This window comes from Psittacula echo (assembly GCF_963264785.1).
Source record: "Psittacula echo genome assembly, chromosome: 7".
Lineage (NCBI taxonomy): Eukaryota > Metazoa > Chordata > Aves > Psittaciformes > Psittacidae > Psittacula > Psittacula echo.
This window is the reverse complement of record NC_137740.1, coordinates 11,467,515-11,486,628: the sequence shown is the minus strand read 5'-3', so window position 1 is coordinate 11,486,628 and position 19,114 is coordinate 11,467,515. Positions and strand designations below refer to the sequence as shown.

At 54.0% G+C, this 19,114-nt stretch overlaps 2 protein-coding genes across 3 annotated transcripts; one reads left to right on the top strand and one right to left on the bottom strand.

Annotated features, from left to right (window-relative positions):
- Positions 1 to 174: 174 nt before the first annotated feature.
- Positions 175 to 14,154, bottom strand: LOC308223457 (E3 ubiquitin-protein ligase HECTD3-like). 2 transcript variants are annotated; one of them, XM_080622479.1, is made up of 21 exons: positions 13,649 to 14,154; positions 13,400 to 13,560; positions 12,939 to 13,031; positions 12,527 to 12,662; positions 11,980 to 12,095; positions 11,584 to 11,820; positions 11,081 to 11,163; positions 10,555 to 10,720; positions 10,003 to 10,084; positions 8,881 to 9,063; positions 8,152 to 8,204; positions 7,774 to 7,838; positions 7,249 to 7,352; positions 6,796 to 6,915; positions 6,359 to 6,448; positions 5,810 to 6,016; positions 5,270 to 5,399; positions 4,751 to 4,825; positions 4,440 to 4,521; positions 4,247 to 4,318; positions 175 to 3,984 (listed from the first exon to the last, which is right to left on the bottom strand). In XM_080622479.1, the coding sequence occupies exons 1-21, from the start codon at positions 13,973 to 13,975 to the stop codon at positions 3,900 to 3,902; spliced, it is 2,667 nt and encodes an 888-aa protein (XP_080478605.1). In that variant the 5' UTR covers positions 13,976 to 14,154; the 3' UTR covers positions 175 to 3,899. The 2 variants fall into 2 exon arrangements, with proteins under 2 accessions (XP_080478605.1, XP_080478606.1); XM_080622480.1 differs by having other exon boundaries at positions 11,584 to 11,697; positions 13,649 to 14,152.
- Positions 14,155 to 14,299: 145 nt separating this feature from the next.
- On the top strand, positions 14,300 to 19,017 carry UROD (uroporphyrinogen decarboxylase). Its single transcript, XM_080622353.1, has 10 exons — positions 14,300 to 14,354; positions 15,276 to 15,388; positions 15,471 to 15,550; positions 15,746 to 15,808; positions 15,905 to 16,102; positions 16,351 to 16,512; positions 16,645 to 16,782; positions 16,897 to 16,997; positions 17,263 to 17,329; positions 17,490 to 19,017. The coding sequence occupies exons 1-10, from the start codon at positions 14,332 to 14,334 to the stop codon at positions 17,652 to 17,654; spliced, it is 1,110 nt and encodes a 369-aa protein (XP_080478479.1). The 5' UTR covers positions 14,300 to 14,331; the 3' UTR covers positions 17,655 to 19,017.
- Positions 19,018 to 19,114: the final 97 nt, after the last annotated feature.

Sequence of the window (19,114 nt, the reverse complement as noted above, 5' to 3'; positions counted from 1 at the left end):
AGAGCTGCTCCAAAGGGTTGAGATGGTCAATGCTCTGAGCCATCTCCCTGACACTGCTTTGTATGCAAAAGGTACCACAGGGCTGATTTCTCCTTCACCTCCAGTCTCTTAACTCCAGTCTCCTCTGCTGTTTAACCCAATAGAGGAAGAACCACCAACAGAAGACCAGACAAATCATGAGGAAGACCCACAGTAGTTAGTTCACTTTATTTTAGATCCTACATGAGGTAGGGACAGATAGATCCTGTCAACCTATTTATAGCTTACTCTAGCATACTCCAGAGTATTAGTGGAATAACAAGAGCAGCCAGACTACACATGGGGTATTAACCACCTCCAGCTATTCTTTGACAATTCCACAAGCTGAAGTCAGGAGAGAATGAGTGGTTACCCAGTGCTGTCACAACATCAGTCCCTGCCCCTGCTTATCCCTACCCACCATGTAAAGCTGCAGCTCTGGCCCCGCAGATGTCTCCTCAGCAGCATAGGGGCATCAGCACCTTCTTTACAATGGCACTGCCTTGGAAACGGACCTCGACTGACTTAAGACTGGGTGACAAGGTGGGGACATGGAGCCGCTGGTTCCTTGAGCCTAAGAGGAGTGCCTCACTCCAGCCCACGTGCAGCAGGAGGCTGGGCAGGGGCACTTGACTTGTGCCTTGTCAAACATGGTAGGAGGCTGCTCCTACCCGCAGCTTTAGAGATGAGAGGAGGAGGAACTTCCCCCAGCACTGAACTAACACCTACCTTGTGCCCCTGAGACTGGGCAGAGCGGAGCCAGGCCGACCTTTTCCACAAATCCCTAGGGTGTCACACCAGAAATTCAGTTTGTGATTGCTTTAAAACACCACAGGTGAGCCAGAGGAATGCACAGAGAAGAGCCAGGAAGGTCACAAGCTCCCCCTTCCCAGCTCACCTTCGCACCGTGAATTCAGCAGCATGATCTGTTGAATTATCTGTTATCTTGATGTCCTTGCTCAGCAGCCACATTCATCCAGACCCTTTGACCATGCACTTGATGGCTGCTGCCATTCTCCAACACGTACATATATCCCCATGATAAATGGTAAAACAATGGTATTTTTGGTAAACCAATGTTTTGCTTGATATGGTTGTAGGGGTTAAACCCAGACCATCCTGGATGAGCTCCTAACTGCAGCCTTCCTGCTAGGGCCACAGTCCTGTTACTGCAAGTATTTTTTAGCTAGAAATCCCTGTCAGCAGCTAAATCATTTCCCCAGAGCTCCAGCCAGGCCTTAGGCAGCACTCTTTTCTCAGTGGCAGGAAATAAACCCAAAGATGTGAGAGGTCAGAAGATAAAAGACCTTACAGGAAGAAGAGTAGAGACTTGTGGGAAAAGCTAGAGCAAGTAACTCCACTATCATCAAGCACTTCAGGTTAGGGATGACCTAGTCCTGAAGCCACAGGGTGAGACTGAAGGTTAGATCAGATTGTGCACGGCTGTAAGACAAGTCTTGAGCATCTCCAAAGCTGGAGATGCCACGGTGATCCTATGGAAGGATCCCACTGCTTCAGCCAGGCTCTGCTGTCAGCATCACCCTGCATAGCAGCTCTTCCCTGTCATGGCGAGCTGGGACTGTGCACATTGAGAACAAGATGGAACAGAGCAGTCCAAGTAACTCTGGGTAACTCCATAATTACCTGTTGCCCTCTATCAGCTGCAGTTCTTTCCACCAAGGCCAGGGGAGCGTTGGCCACCTATCGGAGATGTCTCAGTCAGAGGTGCCTGTTCCACTACAGATGGTCACCCCAAGCAGCCCCAGCAGGCTCTTAGCAAGCCCATTTCCATAGGTGACATCAGCTCACCCTCCACTAGGGCCATTTTATCCATCCCACCCTGAGCCATTCATCAACTGACCACCCCCTGCCCAGCACAATAAAGCACCAAAGAGGAGTCAATTTTTCTTGCTACTTCTAGTTCTGCTCAGTAAATAACATGACCTTCTGCTGATCTCCCTTTAGAAGTAAGTGGGCAAGGCTGGGAAAAGCAGGATCGATTCTACCCAAATGTCAGTGGCCAGAAAGGATCTAGGATGGCTCATTTCAAATTCCAGCTCAATGCTGAAGACTCCATCACCAACACTCCTGCGTGAGGTCAAGCCAGCAGATCAAGCTTTTACCAGCTCACTCATGCCCATTTAAAACAGACACCCTAGGAAGTGACTCAGCCAACCAGCATGGCAAAGTATCACACCAGCCCTGCCTCCTCTTCATGCCAGTTGCTGAAGTCTGCCACAAAGCTCACTTCTGAGATAACTCTAGGACTTACAAAACACCTCCTCCAGCAGATGGGACTTCACATACACCCAGCTGAGTGTGGAAGGCTCTGCTGCAGGCAATTGTTGCCAGGGACAGCTTCCCCACTCACCCTATGCTCCTTCCACTCACCATAATGTACGAGATGGTAACATATGCTCTTTCCTGCTCCTAACATCCCTTTAGCACAAACCCCCTCAGCAGGTCTGGGAATATCAGAGTTTAAAAGGAAACTGGTGAAGGGAAGGACTTTGTTTACAACTGGAAGCAATTTCTGGATGACAGACTCCTTCAACAGAGGAGGAAAAAGGCATGAGGCATTAACACAGGATAAATCTTAACTCACAGCATTAGCCGCACCCCAGCGAAGCCCCAGTGACTCAGTGGCTTTTAGTAGTGGTGGTCCAACAGACCACCCAGGCTGAAGATGAAGCTGGGTGTATAAAAGTGGACCAACATCTGGTAGCTCACAGTGCTAGGCAATGACTAGCCCTGCCCAGGGCTGGGAAGATGAAGGAACATTTCTAATGGTCTTGGAGATTGTAAAGCTTTCATTGCCCACTCCTCGCTCAGTGTGTGTCCATCTGCTCAAGCAGCTCCAACCCTTGGTACCCAGAATCTCTACACTTCCCTGAGGCAAAGACTTTCCCAGTCCACCTGAGGCCTTCAGCTACCTCTCCACGGCAGAGGAGAGCAGAGCACAGCACTGCCGTGCCTGCTAGTAGCCCCTGCTGTATGGGGAGAGAGCTTGGCCTGCCTGCACATCTCCATGAGAATTAGAACAGATTAGTTGTAACACTGGCTTTTAAGGGGAAACCAGGGCTCAGAAGAGCCTGGGAGAACAGCTGCTAGGCCACCAGCATGCTGGATGTGGAACTGAAGGTTACGGAGCAGGAGGGAAGCAGACAGTTCCCACTTCCTGCAGTTGCTGCTATGCAAGGGGTGCAGGGAAGCATGGGTGGTCATAGAACTGTGATTTTGTGCGATGTAAAATCATGGGAGCCCTTTCCTGGCAGCAGCCACAGTCCTGCTGTACAGGTCCATCGTGACACCTGGTGGCCAGAGGCACCCCTGCAGCATCTGCCACCAGCCTGCCCCATTTCTTGTGTACCTAGGTGAATGACCTCATTTCCATTGACCTCAGGTGACAGCAGGAACGAGGCAAGGGAATGCAGTTAAGACATCAGGCTAGGACACACTGAGCATCGCTGTCTCAGCAGCAGCTCACAGTTCTCTGTCCTGTCCTATAACCTGCCATGCAGCTTTGTGGCTCTACCCCACTTCTGTTTGGAGCAGAGCACAGCCTGGGAGGAGCAAGAGTTGTGGGGCAGCAAAGGGGGCAACTGGAGAAGCCATTCGTTACAAAAATCCTACCAGACTTTCCTGATGTATGAGGGCTGGGCCAGGGTTTCATTACTGCGATCATTTACACTCCAAGCGAGCTCCCACCCTGCTGAAGAGCTAAACCTCCATGTCCAAATTGGTGCTGGTTACTGCTGCTGGAAGCCAGGCTTCACACCTGTATGTTTATTATAAATACACATCCTGGGGTGACAAGGGAGTTCTTCCCACTGCTCATTTTTGCTGAACAATTGTCCATGTTGCTCAATCAGGCTGCAACATCACTCTTCCCACGGACTCATATCTGTGTCAATGGCCACGCAGTTATAGGCAGCATAGCGCAACTTCTCTTCACATACCTTGGCACTAGGGATGGCAGGAGGAAGGGGAAGAAAGAAAAGACAAGGAGGAGTTGCCATTGGTCCTTTGCCAGTGGAGAAGACAAGATGCTTTCTGAGATGGAGGCTACTCTTCACCAGCTACTCACAGAGAAAATCACAGCAGCTAGATGGTACAGGCACAGGGACATAAATGTGGCAAAGCAATGGGACTCTATGGGTCAGCCTCAAGGTTAAGAAAGGAGGCCAGAGACACAGTCCCCTAGATGTAGGGAAGCACCAAAACTTACGTGGCATAGTTGGGCAAGAAGAGGGTGCTGGAGCAGGTGGATGACTCCGGCAAAGCATCTGTCGTCTCAGAGCTTGGGAAGAAGGTGATAAGCTGGTCAGAACCAGCAGGCCAGCAACAAAGAGGAGGCCAGACCACACATCCCTATGGTGTGGGATCTGTCAGCCTTGCAATCTACAGAAGAATGGACTCACCCCATTTTGTCTGGATAGATGTAGATCCGTGCTGGAAGGCGGCTTCTGCCAGTGACAAATCTGAGGAAGCGGCTGCGATCCTCTGTGAAGGGAAAACAAAGACATCAGCAGACCCTAGAGGGATGTGGATGGAGTACAGCCACTTCCAAGTATCCCCAGTGCTAGCAGTTCCTTCAGCCCAGCTGCTTGTTCTCCCTGGCTCCCATCTGTTCCCCAGGCAGCTATGAGGGTGGCTTTGTCCTCCTTGTTCCCAGCCAGCATGCAGGGGCTGTCATGGCACAAGATACATGGGGACAGAGCAAATTACTCACCATTGGTGAAGTTGTTGAGTGCTTCCCAGAAGTACTGAACACGGGTGTCCAGCGGCTCAAAGTCCTCAAACCGGGCTGGCAGAAAGGATACAGAAATTTATTAAAGATCCAAGCTGCTCCTGGATAAGTCAGAGCAGCTCTCCCTGCTCACCCAGGAGTCTTATGCCAGCACAGGAAAAAACTTCTAGGTGCCTGCAGGGTGCGAACATGTAGACCCAAGATGTGAGGGACACATGCAGTCAGGCTCTGCCCACAAAGTGTATCCAGGTTCACATCTCGACTCTACAGAGGCTCAGATACTGACAGCCTAAGGATGCTCCAGCCTGGACTCTGAGGCCCAGCATGGAGACAAGGGACACCCCTGCCCTCATCAGCACTCAGCTTAAGACAAGAAGTATACAAGGCCACATTCATGCTTGTAATAAGGGCTAATATCAGCCTCCCACACCTCTGCTTGTCCCAGCTCAGCGAAAAGACAGTCTTGTTTCCAGGGAGTTTTCAGTAGAGCCTTTCACTTACTGAGCTTCTTCAGGGCATCAACTGTGACTTCAGGGTCTCCACAGACTTTTTTTTCCAGCTCCTGCCAGGTGAGGAGGTCAAGAACAGCTTGGGGCACCACCTTCAGCAGCCCAGCCTGCATGGCCATGATCTGAAAAAGAAACAGGGCAGGTAAGCAGCATGTCTTGTCCATTTCCCTGGCTCATGGTGGAGCCTAGGTACTTGAATGGATGCGAGACACGAGACTGCTCACAGCAAATGCTCCAAGGAACCTGAGGAAGGGACGATGACCCGAGATGCATCCCAGTTTATTCAGGAAGGCTGTGTCAGAACTGGGAATAAAACCCTGTCTCCCATGCTGCTACAAGCCCATTTGCTTCTCAACAACTCCATGGACTCCAGGACCTCAACAAAAAGAATTGCCTACGACTGCACTAATGAGCACAGGGTCACTTAACCACAATGCTTTTTACTCAAAACAGATTTGGGGAGGGGAAGAGGGGTTTGTCTGTGTGTCTCTCTCAGGACTCAGTCACCACTGATGCTATAGCACAGCATTACCTGCTCCTTGCTCTCCTCCAGTCGAGCCTTCTGCACCAGGCGGATGAACTCCTTGCGGTCCTCATAGCGCACCACGGTGTTGCTGCCATTGGGGATCAGCTCCACCATGCGTTGGTCACTCAGTACCGTTGTGTAGGTCAGCTCATTCCCAAATTTGAACTCAAAGGTGTCTTTGTCCATAACTTCCATCACTTCCAGGAGTTTCACCTGCCCAGTCCCCGGATGAGTGCTTGTTAGAGAGATGCCCGGTGGGCAGTGGTGCGCCTGAGTCCCCACCTCCTCCCTTCCCAGACAAGGGCTAGAGTGACTCTGACAGAAGCACAATTTGGGATATACTGCCCTAGAGCTGTTTAGCAGGCCCTGGGATATCGCACATTTGCAGCAGTAGTCAGCATCTCTGTATTAGCTATAAGATGCATTAAATGCTAGGAGTGCCCTTTTGGTGCTTGTTTCTTTGACACGCAACAGGAGGAAGCAAGTACAACATGAGGACAGGGACACAAAGCACCACAAGGAATACGATAGGCACAGCCTCCCAGTCCCTCTCACCAACACAGAGTCCACAGCAGGGAAGTCTTTGCTCCAGCTGACCTCCTCCCCTGTTAGTTGTTTCCATACGAAGCCAGGAAGAGCCAGAACCTGAAGAAGAACAGGGATTTTGCTGAGCCTGTGTGAAAGGAGACATTCCCAAACATGGAGACAGGGCTCAACAGTACAGACACAAAGGAGATTCCCTAATCCCCCTGTCACATGCAGAGCTCATCACAATTGAGCAGAGATCAGACACCTCTCCCAAGCCCCCAGCAGCATCTTCCAAAACTCAGGCTGTGAGCTTTCTTAACCTCTTGGCCCCAGATCCTGCCAAACACCTTTTCTCCCAGTGTGATCACAGAGCTCTCCCATGCTCCTGTCGGACAGGTTGCAGACGGGGGATAACAATTCCCTTTGCAGCAAACCTCCATGCACGGATGGGATTGAAGGCTTACCAGAAACTCCTTGCCCCTCAGAGCTGCTCCCATGATCTGCCCGATCCACTCATACTTTGGGAAGTCTTTACAGGAGGGGTTGGGGACGTACATGTCTCTGGCTTCTCCAGTACCGTTACCCTACAGAAGAGAGAGGCAAAACTCCAAGTCACGATCTCAGCACAGCACGAAGCACCACAAACTCAGTTTCTGCGTTGCCTCTGGGCACTTGTCACAACAGAAGTGGGCTAAACTCCCCCATCCTCCTTGGCAATATACTAGTCAGAGACAAGTATCCAGGCCCCTGTCAGCATACCCTAAAATGAGATGTCACAAAGCAGTCTACCCAACCCTTTCCAAGGAAAAGCCTCAGACCAGCAAAAGTAGGTACCTCCCTGGCATGCAGGGGGACAGGGACAGCACTGCACTGCCAGGCACAAAAAGATCTGCATCAAATACCCCAATCCACAGCACCTGGTTGGATGTGCGCACAAAGAAGGGCAGAGGCACAGGGGTGTCTGCCGAGCTGGGACACAGCTCCTCCGACATGTCTGCCAGACTGTCCCGAAAACCGCCACCTGCAACCCCAAAAGAAGGGCATTTTTAGTGATGTGAACATCTCATTTGCTGATCCTCAGAGTTATGGAATAAAGATGAGGAATTCTGGTCCAACCCGGCCCTGTGCTGAGCAGAAGGCTCCTGTCAGAGCCTTATGGCACCAGAGGAAACAGGATAAGTAACATCCCTGCCTGGCCTGTGGAGGAGAGCCAGAGGGAGCATTGTCAAAGCTGCTGTTATTGACTAATGGAGGTCTGGTCCCCATTTCAGCAAGCAGCTCTCCTCATCCAGGACATGGCCGGGGTGGCAGGACAAGGCAACCTGCCTTCCCTCTTTTCTCGATGGGCAGTAACATTGGGAGCAAATGAGAGCTCCTACAGCAAGTCACCCCATCAACTCTGCCTCTCCTCCAGAGGAGCCCTTGCCTCACACAGCCCTTACCTTGGTCAATGATGCCCTCTGCGATGAATTTGCACTCCCACCACTGGTCATAACGCAATGGCCACCTGCGGAGAACCAGGCATGGCCTGAGGAGCTGCTCAAAGCCAAGGAGATGCTGGGGAGGCAGCAAGCACAGCAGGGTCAGCAGGAGACTAGAGTGAACCAGTCTGAGCTTAGGACAGGGCAAGATCTCAATCTCCAGAGACAGCTGCATCTTCAGTAGGGAGGTGACACCCTGGGAAATAGGCCATGATCCCATGGCTGAGCTGGCTCCTGCCTTTGCAAACCTCCAGAGCACAGGGGGGACACAGGTTTCCCAAACACCCTGCTGGACATTGCTCCCAGCACTGCATGATCCCCTCCCTCCCCTATGCTTACCTATAATCTAGAGGCTTTTCAAACTTGTCTGAGGGTTTCAGGCCTTCATACACCTGCAACAAGCAGAGATCAAGGCTGATATCCCCTCTCCAGGGGAACTGGTGCCAGCTGAAGGCAGGAAATTCAAGAAATCTGGTTTGCCCCAAACCTTTAGATAGTAACCAAAGCTGATCTCTAAATGGTCTAGGAGCCCTTCATTATTGGAAATGGAACAATAACTACAGTGCTAAGCACTGTATGGAGCTTTCTGGTCTCAGAGGTACATCAAATACACATTAAGCCTCACAGCAGTCTAGGCTGTTTATGCACACGCAGAGCAATAGATCTTTTGGAGATGGGGGCAGAATGACAATAGGAAAATCAGCATTGCTGTAAAACCATGATACAGAACTGCATGCAGCTGCATTATTGTTTTCACACAAGAATTATTTGCTGCCCTTTCAGTATCAGGAGCAGGTTATGCTCTGCATTAGCAACATGCCACAGAGAGCATCCAGGATAGAGACTTCAACTTAGAGGACCCAAATCCCTCCTAGATGTTATTCCTGGATATGGGATCATCAGCACATGTAACTGTAGACCCTACGAAACACGTGAAGAGGCCTTGAGGACTCTGGGTATCTCCAGCTCTAAGTTGTCCCCTTTCACCCATCCCTACATGGCTCATCTTAGTTTTAGGATGCCCCACTCTCTCCAGAGCAGCAGGGACCCTCCCAGGAGGCACGGTACCTGGGTGAAGACAGCGTTCTTGCAGCTGGGGTCCAGGGCAGGGTTGTCTCGGTGCTCCATAGCCAGGCGTCGGTTAATATAGAGCCGTGGCATGAAGTTGGGCTTGCTGGTCTCCGAGTCCTTCAGACACTGGGTAATGAGAGCTGTGCGCCTCTTGGACAGCAGCAAGAACTGCTTGATATGCTGCCAACAGGTATGCCCAAAACATTAGAAGTGCTCAGTGTCACCTACTTCCTATTGAAGCTACGGCACTGCCAGGTCTCTCCCCTTTCCAGGGCCACTGCCTTCCACACACAGACACATTCTCCTTGGACAGTATTTGCCCCGCTTCTGCCTCTGAAAGGTTCTGCTTTCTGGCTTAAGGGAGATACTAAGTTCACTTTTCTTTCCATCAGTCACCATCTGTTGCTCACACTCCAGTATTGCTTGAACATTCCTTCACCCTCATTCTCACCAGAACATCTATCTTACTATTCATCCTATTTGTAACCAAAGCAAGCTCCTCTAAACAAACAAGAATCATCAAATGCTTTGGATCCTGGGTTGAGCCTGCACAGGAATTACAGTCCTTTCTGACGTCAGGCCTGGAAACACACAGAATGGGGCTATCCCAGTAATGTCTGGCATATATTCTGGGCGAGGATGTAAGGAAAACAGATGCCTGGAGGGACGAATCCAGTCTTATGAGAAAGATGGAAATCAAAAGCTTATTAAAGCCAGAAAGAATTTGCTGGTGAAAGCCTTCCTGTTTGGACACAGCCAGCTCAAAGCTGCTGGCAGCAAGTGCGGGAACAGAGTGTCCTGGGCTGAGATCTCAGAGGGGATGTGCGTCCAGCTCACATGCCCAGTGCTGCTGGGCTGCTCAAAATCCTTTTGAGGGTGAAGTGCTCTTGTTTGATTCTACTTGTTAGCCCATAGCTGTATGTTTCCACATCAGCATTTTAGCAGGAAACTAGCCTCTAAACAATATCACCTTTCACAGCTTTAATGAACGGAGCCCAGACACACATCTCCCTTGAGCTGCTTTAAAGGCAACAAGCACTGACTGCCTCCCTTCCCACAGCCCAAGCACAATCACCCTGCCAGACTGAGGCCCCACAAGACACAGAGGAAGTCACTCACCTTGAGTTTGCTGAATGTGCCAACAGTGTGGTCCCAGGCTGGCACCAGGTGATGCAGGACACTGTCCAGGAGCTTGATGAACCTAAATCCCAAAGAAGAAGATATTGCAACACAGGAGGGACAGAGATATGCACAAGCCTATTGCAGACCAGCCACAAGCTGAAAAGTAACAACGGATCCAAACCCAACCCAGCAGAGTCTTTTCTATCACAGAGCCTTCAGTGCTGAATTCCCACTCTCTGGGCACTGCAGGCATCTTGTACCCCTTGCAAGGGATTCTGCACACACCTGCCTCACACACCACACAGATATACTGCATTTGGAACACACAAGACACTGAACTTGAGCTGCAAAATTCCTCTGAAAGCATAGGGGAGTTGTCCCAGAGAGCCCACTTTGTTCCCAAATGGCTCTGCTATTTAGTCCAGGCCCAGGATGCCTGTCCCAAGGGGTGGCACAGAGCTTTACAGCTTCTAGCCATGGTTGTGCTGGAGACAGCACCAATCCCTGCACGCAACAACACCCCACTTGACTGCTCCCCCCATACAGTACCTTTGAATGAGCACAGCCCGTCGGTACAGCAGGTCAGGGTCTGTCCCTTCTAGGCGAGGGTAGCGAACTAAATTGGGCAGCTGGAACATGTCAGCACTGAGCCCCAAGTCCCTCTGTCGGGAAGATTTGATTTTGATGCCTCGTAGGCGAACATCAATCCCATCATCTGCCAAGGAAGACCACAGATGATACACTAAGACAATGAGAAAGCAGGCCTTCCAGCATGGAGGTCTATAAGTAAAAGCACTAGGAATGCAACCAACTCTGGGGCTAAGCACTGAGTGTCTGAAATATCTCTGTGAAGAAGTGGGGCATTTACAGAAAGAAGGAAAAAGAACTGAAGGCAGAGAAAGACAGGGTGAAAGCTGAGAGCTTGCAAGCCTTCAGGTCCCCCTGGAGTTTCACATGGTTCTTCTGCATCTCATCTGAAACAGCCCACAGAGCCAAGTACAAGCCACAGGAACAAACTTAATGTACAGTATCTTACACATACATTATGGATGAGGCCATTAACACCCAGCCCTACCTCTGCATTCCACAATCCGGATCTCAATGACAGGCAGGTGTGTTGTCATGTCCTCAAGGATGCACACATCCCCAATGTAGCTCCTGCAAACACAGCACAGATGAGGGCTGCAGGGCTGTTCCCTCACCCATCCTGCCAAAAACCACAAGCCACTTGTAAGGGAAGAGGGTTTGTATGTTTTAAAATGGGAGACTGTGGCAGAAACACGGACACAGTTGCCTACAACACAGTCTATGCTGAATGCCTGAACCTGCTGGTGCCCCAAGTCCAGACGACATGATCCCAATGGGTCTCATAATTGGATCAGGACAGTCCTGATGATTGTGCTGTCTGCTATTGTAGGTAGAGTGAACTCACAGCTCAGAGATAGAAAACGCCTGTCCCAAAGCCCTGGGCTTTTTAAGCTAGGCTGGTGCTGGCATGTCTGCTTAGGGTCGGGGTGTCCTGCATCTCCCAGCCCCTGCAAAAGGGCCACAGTACACTCTCCACTTCCAGCCACTCACTCATCAATGCCGACATCGTTCAGTTTCTTCAGATTGTCCCCCTCGCCTCCATACACAGCAACCCGCTTGGGCATGAAGTTCTCATCAGTGGTATCCACTGTCAGCAGGAGCTTCCTGCAAAGGGAAGCATGAAATGAGGAGAAAGCAGCTGCATCCAAACACCCATCACTGCTCTCCTTCATTGCCCGGTCACACTTGCAATCAAGTACAGCAGCTGGTGCTGGGATCCCCAGGTACCTGTGACAATGGTAAGACCTGTTCAAGCTCAGAGCCAGAGCAAGGACTGAGAGGCAGGGAGTGCAGGGCAAATGTGGGACATGATGGACTCATGCATGGTGAAGGGGCTGCAGGGCTCGCCCCAGCCACGAGCCAGCGTGCAGGGGAAAGGTGCCTCACTTGACAATGGTGCCTTTCTTCATGTTGAGCCGCACCCAGTGCTGGCCCTGGGACCCGTCACTCTCCCAGTACGTGTCCGCATGGCTGTCGGTCAAGCACGACACATTGAAGTCCTCCTAGAAGAGGGTAGTAAATGAAAGGAAGATCAGATGGGGGTAGGATTAACTTCCTCTAAATTATTACTTTTGTCATGAATCTTGGAGCCAGACAGCATCAAACTGGCCTGTTTCCTTTGCTGGGCTGTGGCTAGACACAGAGAATACAGAGCGCACAGGACACTGGGCCTGACTCTCCAGCGTGCTCTGGGGTCACATATGCAGTGCAGAGTATCAAACCCTCCCTAAAATCAGCTTTGCAGCTAATATCAGCATTTGCTTCTCAAACTACAGCCCTTCCAGAGGCCTCACTACACAATATGCTGCATGATGCTCCCCAGGCTTCTCTCCCATATCCTCAAACACAGCCCAGCTCAGCACATCAAGCACCACCCATGCTTCTCAGCCCCATGGCACAGCAGGGCTGACACAGCCTTGTCCCTTTAACTCACCGTGTAGGACGAGACATCGATGCTGTCCACATACTGCTTGACACTGCCCAAGTTCTCATCCTCCTTCCCAATGTGATCATACAGGAAATGCACCAGGTCTTCATCACATTCATAAGTCCATGTTGGGGGCACAAACCTACCCGGGAAAAGGGATTAATGGGTCTGGAGGAGAACCAGGGGCAGCCAGGCTAGCAGGTCAGGGAAGGCAGGTCCATGTTCTGCTTTCCATGGCCTAGCCCTGTTTTCTGTTTGTACAGGCTTATCTAGGCCAAAACTTTGCCAAGCAGAGCCATTTCTCACTGCCTGTCTTCCCCCCTCTCTGCCAAGGTCTGCAGGAGATGGCTATCTGAGCAACCAGGGACAGACACTGGCTTGCACCCAACCACAGAAGAAGCTGGGATACAGCTCATACCGAAGCTTCTCTACTGCAGCCTCATCCTGCTCCATGGGCTTGGGCTTCGCTCCGAGGCGCAGGGAGTATGTCAGATCCACCACCTGCTCCCATCTGAAACAACCCAGAGAAGAGAGGAGTAAGAAAATCCAAGGGGAAAGAGAGTGAAGTACCTGGAAGGGGAAGACTTGAGTTTAAAGCCCCATCACACTCCATCCTCATCCACCACCCTTTCCTTCCCAACCATCTCCACTTCTTCCAACCCAAATGGCAGGTGATGAGCAGTTACCGAGCCAAACCCAGTTAACTCCACATCTGTCATCCCTATGGCCTCATTTCCATGGAAGAAGTGGCCAAATGGACAGGGGCTCCTCAATGCACTGCAAGAACGGCAGTATACCGAGGCACCCTGCAGCTGGGCCTGGGTGAACAGACGGAAAGAACCTCCCTCTCTGCCGAGCAAAGGGACCCAGACTCCGCACCTGATGACGGGCTTGTAGTCCACCCCGAAGAGCTGCTGCTGCCGCTGGATCCGCTCCGTGGACTCCACCGGCACCAGCCGGTCCCCGCCGTCGGCGTGCTTGCACACCAGCACCCAGCCCTCCTCCAGCTCGCAGCCGCTCCGGTACTCCTCCAGCTGCTCCTGAGAGGACGGCGGCCCCGTCAGCGGGCGGACCTGCCCCTCCGCAGGCAGCGCAGGCCGCGGGGGCCTCCCCCAACCCCGCCGTTACCTTGCTGAGCTTGACCCAGAGCCCGGCGCTGTTGCAGTACTCCTCACCGGTGGCGCGGAGGCAGCCGCCCTTCCGCACCTCGATGGTGGCCCGCGCCGCCCGCTTGCCGCCCCGCGCCGGCCCCGGGCTGTCCCAGACGCTGAGCAGGCTGCGGGCGGCGGCGGCGGCGGTGGCGGTGGGGTCCTTGCAGATCTTGTACTGCACCTCCCGCGGCACGTAGCAGAGCGCGGCGGGCAGCGCCCGGGCGCGGCGGAAGCACTCGCTGCACTGCAGCAGGAACCGCAGCCGGCCCAGCACCTGGTGCGGCGCTTCCCCGCCCGCACGCATCGCGCACCGGGCTCCGTGCACGGCGAGGCAGCGACCAAACCCCACACTGATGAGGTCGCTACTCGCGGGTTTACGGCAAACCCCGCCCGCCGCCAAGGCAAGATGGCGGCGCCCAACAGGGCAGACGTAGGGCAAGATGGCAGCGCCCGTGTCGCGTAGGGAGGAGCAAGGAACAGGGCAAGATGGCGGCGTACGGAGCAGAGGGAGGCCTGGCAGGATGGCGGAGTACGAAGGGGGCGGGACAATATGGCAGTGTACGGAGGGGCGGGACAACGGCAAGATGGCGGTGCCAGCGGGGCGGGACGGGGGCGGGACGCGTCAGGAGGCAGCGGAGGGGTTAGGGGTGGCGAGGGAGTATGGAGGACGGTGACCGGCTCCTGTGAGTAACTGGGATCAGGGAGGGCGACGGGGCGGGGGGAGCCTGGGTTCGCATCTCCGCCGCCCTCCCTGGTCCTCTAGTGCGGTGAGGGGGGGCACGCAGTGAGGCCTGCACGGGGGCACTGGTGTGGCCCTGGGGATGGTGCTCTGGCATTGGAGTCCTGTACTGGGGACAGTGGTGTGCACTGGGGATACGGGTGCTGTGGCATTCGGGTCCTGTACTGGGGACGCTGAGGGATATGAGTGCTGTGGCACTGGGGTCCTGTACTGGGGACACTGGTGTGGCACTGGGGATATGGGTGCTGTGGCATTGGGGTCCTGTACTGGGGACACTGCTGTGGCACTGGGAATATGGCTGCTGCGGCGCTGGGTCGCTGATGAGGCACTGAGAACACTGATCCTACGCTGGGATGGGTCAGCAGGGCCACTGGTCCTGCAGTCACTGAAGTGACTGGTCCTGCACTGGAGGTTTTGGGCACTTTGTCCCTGTGGCCCTGGCTGGTCACAGCAGGATGGTGCTGGCCGCCCCCCGTGTTTCCTGAGGTCCCATCCCTACGGCAGGCCGGGCTCCAGCACCCCCTCAGCGGAGGCACTGCAGGGGAAGGTTGGGGACACGTGGTTGTCACCATGGGCTGCATGGCACAGATAGGAGCTGGGGACATGGGTGGCAGGGCTGGACCCAAATCTCTCCAGGCGGGAGCAACTGCTGGCCACGATAACTTAATCTCTTGGGCCCCTGGGCTGGGTATTGCCTCTCCCTGTGGAGGGCCCCTAGGAGGAGAGGGCTCTGGACCATGATTGGGATCATTTGTCACTGCTGGGCACAAACCCTTTCGTGTGGTCACCAGCCAGAAAGTGAGGATCTGGCAGAGCACTTTGACCCCTCGTAGGTGACAGCCCACATCTGCTCTTTCATTCACAGCCCCAAGGGTTTCCCCAGGCTGAAGAATGACACGTTCCTGCGAGCAGCACGTGGGGAGGAGACAGAGCACACCCCAGTGTGGTGCATGCGGCAGGCTGGGCGCTACCTGCCTGGTGAGTGGATGCGGGTGTACGGAGGGGCACAGCAAAGGTGGCCCAGCACGCACCCCATAATGCTCATGCTGGTCCTTTGCAGAGTTTCGGGAGACCCGGGCAGCGCAGGATTTCTTTGCCACTTGCCGGAGTCCCAAATTGTGCTGTGAGCTGACACTGCAGGTGAGCATTGTCTGGGGATTCTGTGTGTCCCCTCTCACCACCCAGATGGGGATGGGGAGTAACCCTGGGTCTGGTCACCACGGGTGACCCCAGTTTTGCAGCCCTTGGGGACCCTGCTGCCCATGTGCTTGTCCAAGTCTTCCATGGGGAAGGGTATCCCAGCCCCTCACTGATGCTGCCTCTTCCCATCCACAGCCACTCAGACGATTTCCCCTGGATGCTGCCATCATCTTCTCCGACATCTTGGTGGTACCCCAGGTGAGAGCCATGGCCAGTGGTGGGGAGCAGTGGCTGTAACGGGGCTGGATTCAGGGCTATTCCATTCCTGCTTCTTCCATTCTTCACTGTCCCCAGGCACTGGGCATGGAGGTTGTCATGGTCCCTGGCAAAGGACCCACTTTCACAGAGCCCCTGAAGGAGGTGGAGGATCTGCTGAAACTGCGACAGAAGGTGGACGTGACTGCAGAGCTGGGTTATGTCTTCCAGGCCATAACGCTGACACGGCACAGCCTAGAGGGCAGGGTACCCCTCATCGGCTTCTCTGGGGCACCTGTAAGTGATGTGGCTCCTCCATGTGGCTTTCCTATCTGGGCTTCTCTGCTCTTTCTTCTGAGGTGACACCAGCCATGACACCCCCAGAGCTGTGGCTGCTATAGGGGTGCATACATAGGGGACAGTCAATGCAGGAGCAGCTGTGCCTCAGGCTCTAGGGTGCTCACAGGTCCTACCTTCAGCACTGTGACCAGCCCCTCCTATCTTCTTCCATCGCTGTCCTCACTTTACTGTTGTTCTTCCCACAGTGGACGCTCATGTCCTACATGATTGAAGGTGGTGGCTCCACTACAATGGCCAAGGCCAAGAGCTGGCTCTACCGGCACCCTGAGGCAAGCCACCGGCTGCTGCGGCTGCTGGCCGATGTCGTCACTGACTACCTGGTGGGACAAGTGGCTGCTGGAGCGCAGGTGAGTCCCGGGGCATGGGGACAGGGCCAGGCAGGAAGGGAGGGACTGGGGACAGGAAGCAGAGACCGTCCAGCTTCTGGGAGCAGGAGGAGGGGCTGAGGTGTAGCTCTCCCATGCCCGTTTTCCTGGCAGGCGCTCCAGCTATTTGAGTCCCATGCGGGGCACCTGGGCCCAGAGCAGTTCCAGGACTTTGCCCTGCCTTACATCCGAGACATCGCCCAGGGTGTCAAGAGCAAGCTGAAGGAGGAAGCGCTGCCCCTGGTGCCTATGGTGAGTTGGGGCTGTCTGGATTGACTCTGGCATCTGGGGGCTGCTGGAGATGGCGCAACCCTTGGTACGTGTCTGACCCACAGCAGAGTTACTGCCCATCTCCTCCCTCTCCAGATAATCTTTGCAAAGGATGCACACTATGCACTGCGTGACCTGGCCCATGCTGGCTATGAAGTGGTCGGTCTCGACTGGACCATCCGGCCCCAGGAAGCTCGGTAAGACTGTGGCAAAGTGCTCAGGTGCCTGGGCAGCACCTCAGGCCAGGTACCCTCACTTATTCCTCTGACCTGAGCCATCCCAGGCTTGGAGATTGCTGGTCCAGCAGTGGGGGTAGTTGGGCCCCCATGCTATGTGATGCTCACAGCAAACAGGGGCTGCACTGAGGACTCCTAAGTGTGCTGAGGTGGGGGCTGCAGGCACCTGGCTGCTGCCAGTCTCTGCACCACATGCACCAACTCACCTGCTTCCTCTTTCCTGCAGTGCACAGATAGGGAAAGATGTCACCCTGCAAGGAAACCTAGATCCCTGTGCTCTCTATGCACCCAAGGTGAGCTATGGCCATTGCCAGAAACTGGGCTAGTTCTAGCCTGTGTTAAAGGCCTGCTGCCTCAGTTTCCCCACCTGCATTGCTGGCTCGTGTCCCAGCAGTCCCTCAGGCTGGCTGGGGACTGGTGGGATTTATGAGTGGTTTCCCGGTGTGCCTACAGGAGAAGATCGGTGAGCTGGTGAAGAAGATGCTGGAGGGTTTTGGGACGCAACGCTACATTGCCAACCTGGGCCATGGCCTCTACCCTGACATGAGCCCTGAGCATGTGGGTGCCTTTGTGGAGGCTGTGCACGCTCATTCCCGCCACATCAACAAGCACAGCTGAGCCTGGGGGCTTGGGCACAGGACTGGTTTGGGCACGGTCGCCTCAAGTAGTGTGTTGTCACAGGGCTGGCTCCAGGCTGGGCTGCAGCATTAAACCAGCAGCTTCTCCACAGCAGCCGTGCGGCTCTGGCTGGGGGAATGGGAATTGGACAGCCCTGGAGGATACGCAGTGATGGCAGCCTGGCAGTGGGGCATGTGAGGTCAGGGGGAGCCCCTGAGTCCTGTCCTGCAGGTCAGAATAGGGAAATTGGGTTGACAGCAAAGTAGGGGGGGATGCCTCTCCCTGTCAGGCTGCACAGTGTTTTGCCAAGGGGTGGCAAGACGGGGTGTGAACCCAGAGCACAATAGGCATCTCTTGGCACTATGGATGCACTCAGCTCTGCCAGGGGAGAGAAGCTGCCTGAGGCTAGCAGGGTCACAGCTTGGGAGTTGGGGGCTCATAACACACCACTGCCACAGGCAATGCCACATAAGCAATGCCACTGTACTGCTCACGTGGGAATAGGCAACATGGCATTAAACCAGGGTATCATTTAGTGGGTGGGAGACCCACCAGGACTCACCTAGGGGACAATCAGCCACATGGCAGCAGCCTGCAGACAGTACCACCACCAGCACCCTGCCACTCTGGTTGGCATCGCAGCAAAAACACCACGGCCCCAGCACTGCCATAATCCTCTTCCAGCTCCCAGACACTCTTTGGGACCATTCCACTGGTCCTGGAGATCTCTTCTCTCCCTGTCTCCTCTGATCCTTGGGCAAAGTCTGCCTGGGGCTCAGCAAACCCTGCGGGAAGCAGCAACCCTGCTGCCAGCACCCAAGAAGCCTGAGTTATGATTCCATCCCACCCCATCCCACACTGCAACGCACTCACTGTGATCCAGGCTGTCTGTAGAACGGATCAAGATGTGGATACCAACACCACTCTAGCTGGCAAGGATGGAGCAGTGTCCCAAGCTGGTAAGGGACCTGCTGACACCCGGCCACCCAGCAAGCGTGGTGACCCCTCCAACTTCAGAGAAAGGCAGTAGAGATACAGGCAGTAACGTTCATCCCTTTTATTATTAAACATCAGATGAAGGTCGCACACACACATACACGCACGCAAAACAAAAAAGTAAAAGAAAAGAAAGGAGAAAAAAAAGAGAGAAACAGACTGGTTGAAGACCACTAGTTTGGTGGCGACACAGACCGAGTACAATTGGTTTCCTGGCCGGAGCGCGGACACAAGTCACTTGCCAAAAAAGTAAAAGTCAAACCAGACAGCAGATATCTAGCCCACGTTCTCTAACTACAAGTCACCATCCAGACTGGCCCTGGCCCCCCCAGCCCTCCCGACCCGCTGGCAAAGAAATGAACCAAAACTGAAGAGCTGCCAGCCCAGGACTGGAAAGTCTGCCCCTGGCACGGGGCGAAGCCAGGAAGGACCAAGGATTGGCTGCACCACGGAGCTGGGAAGCC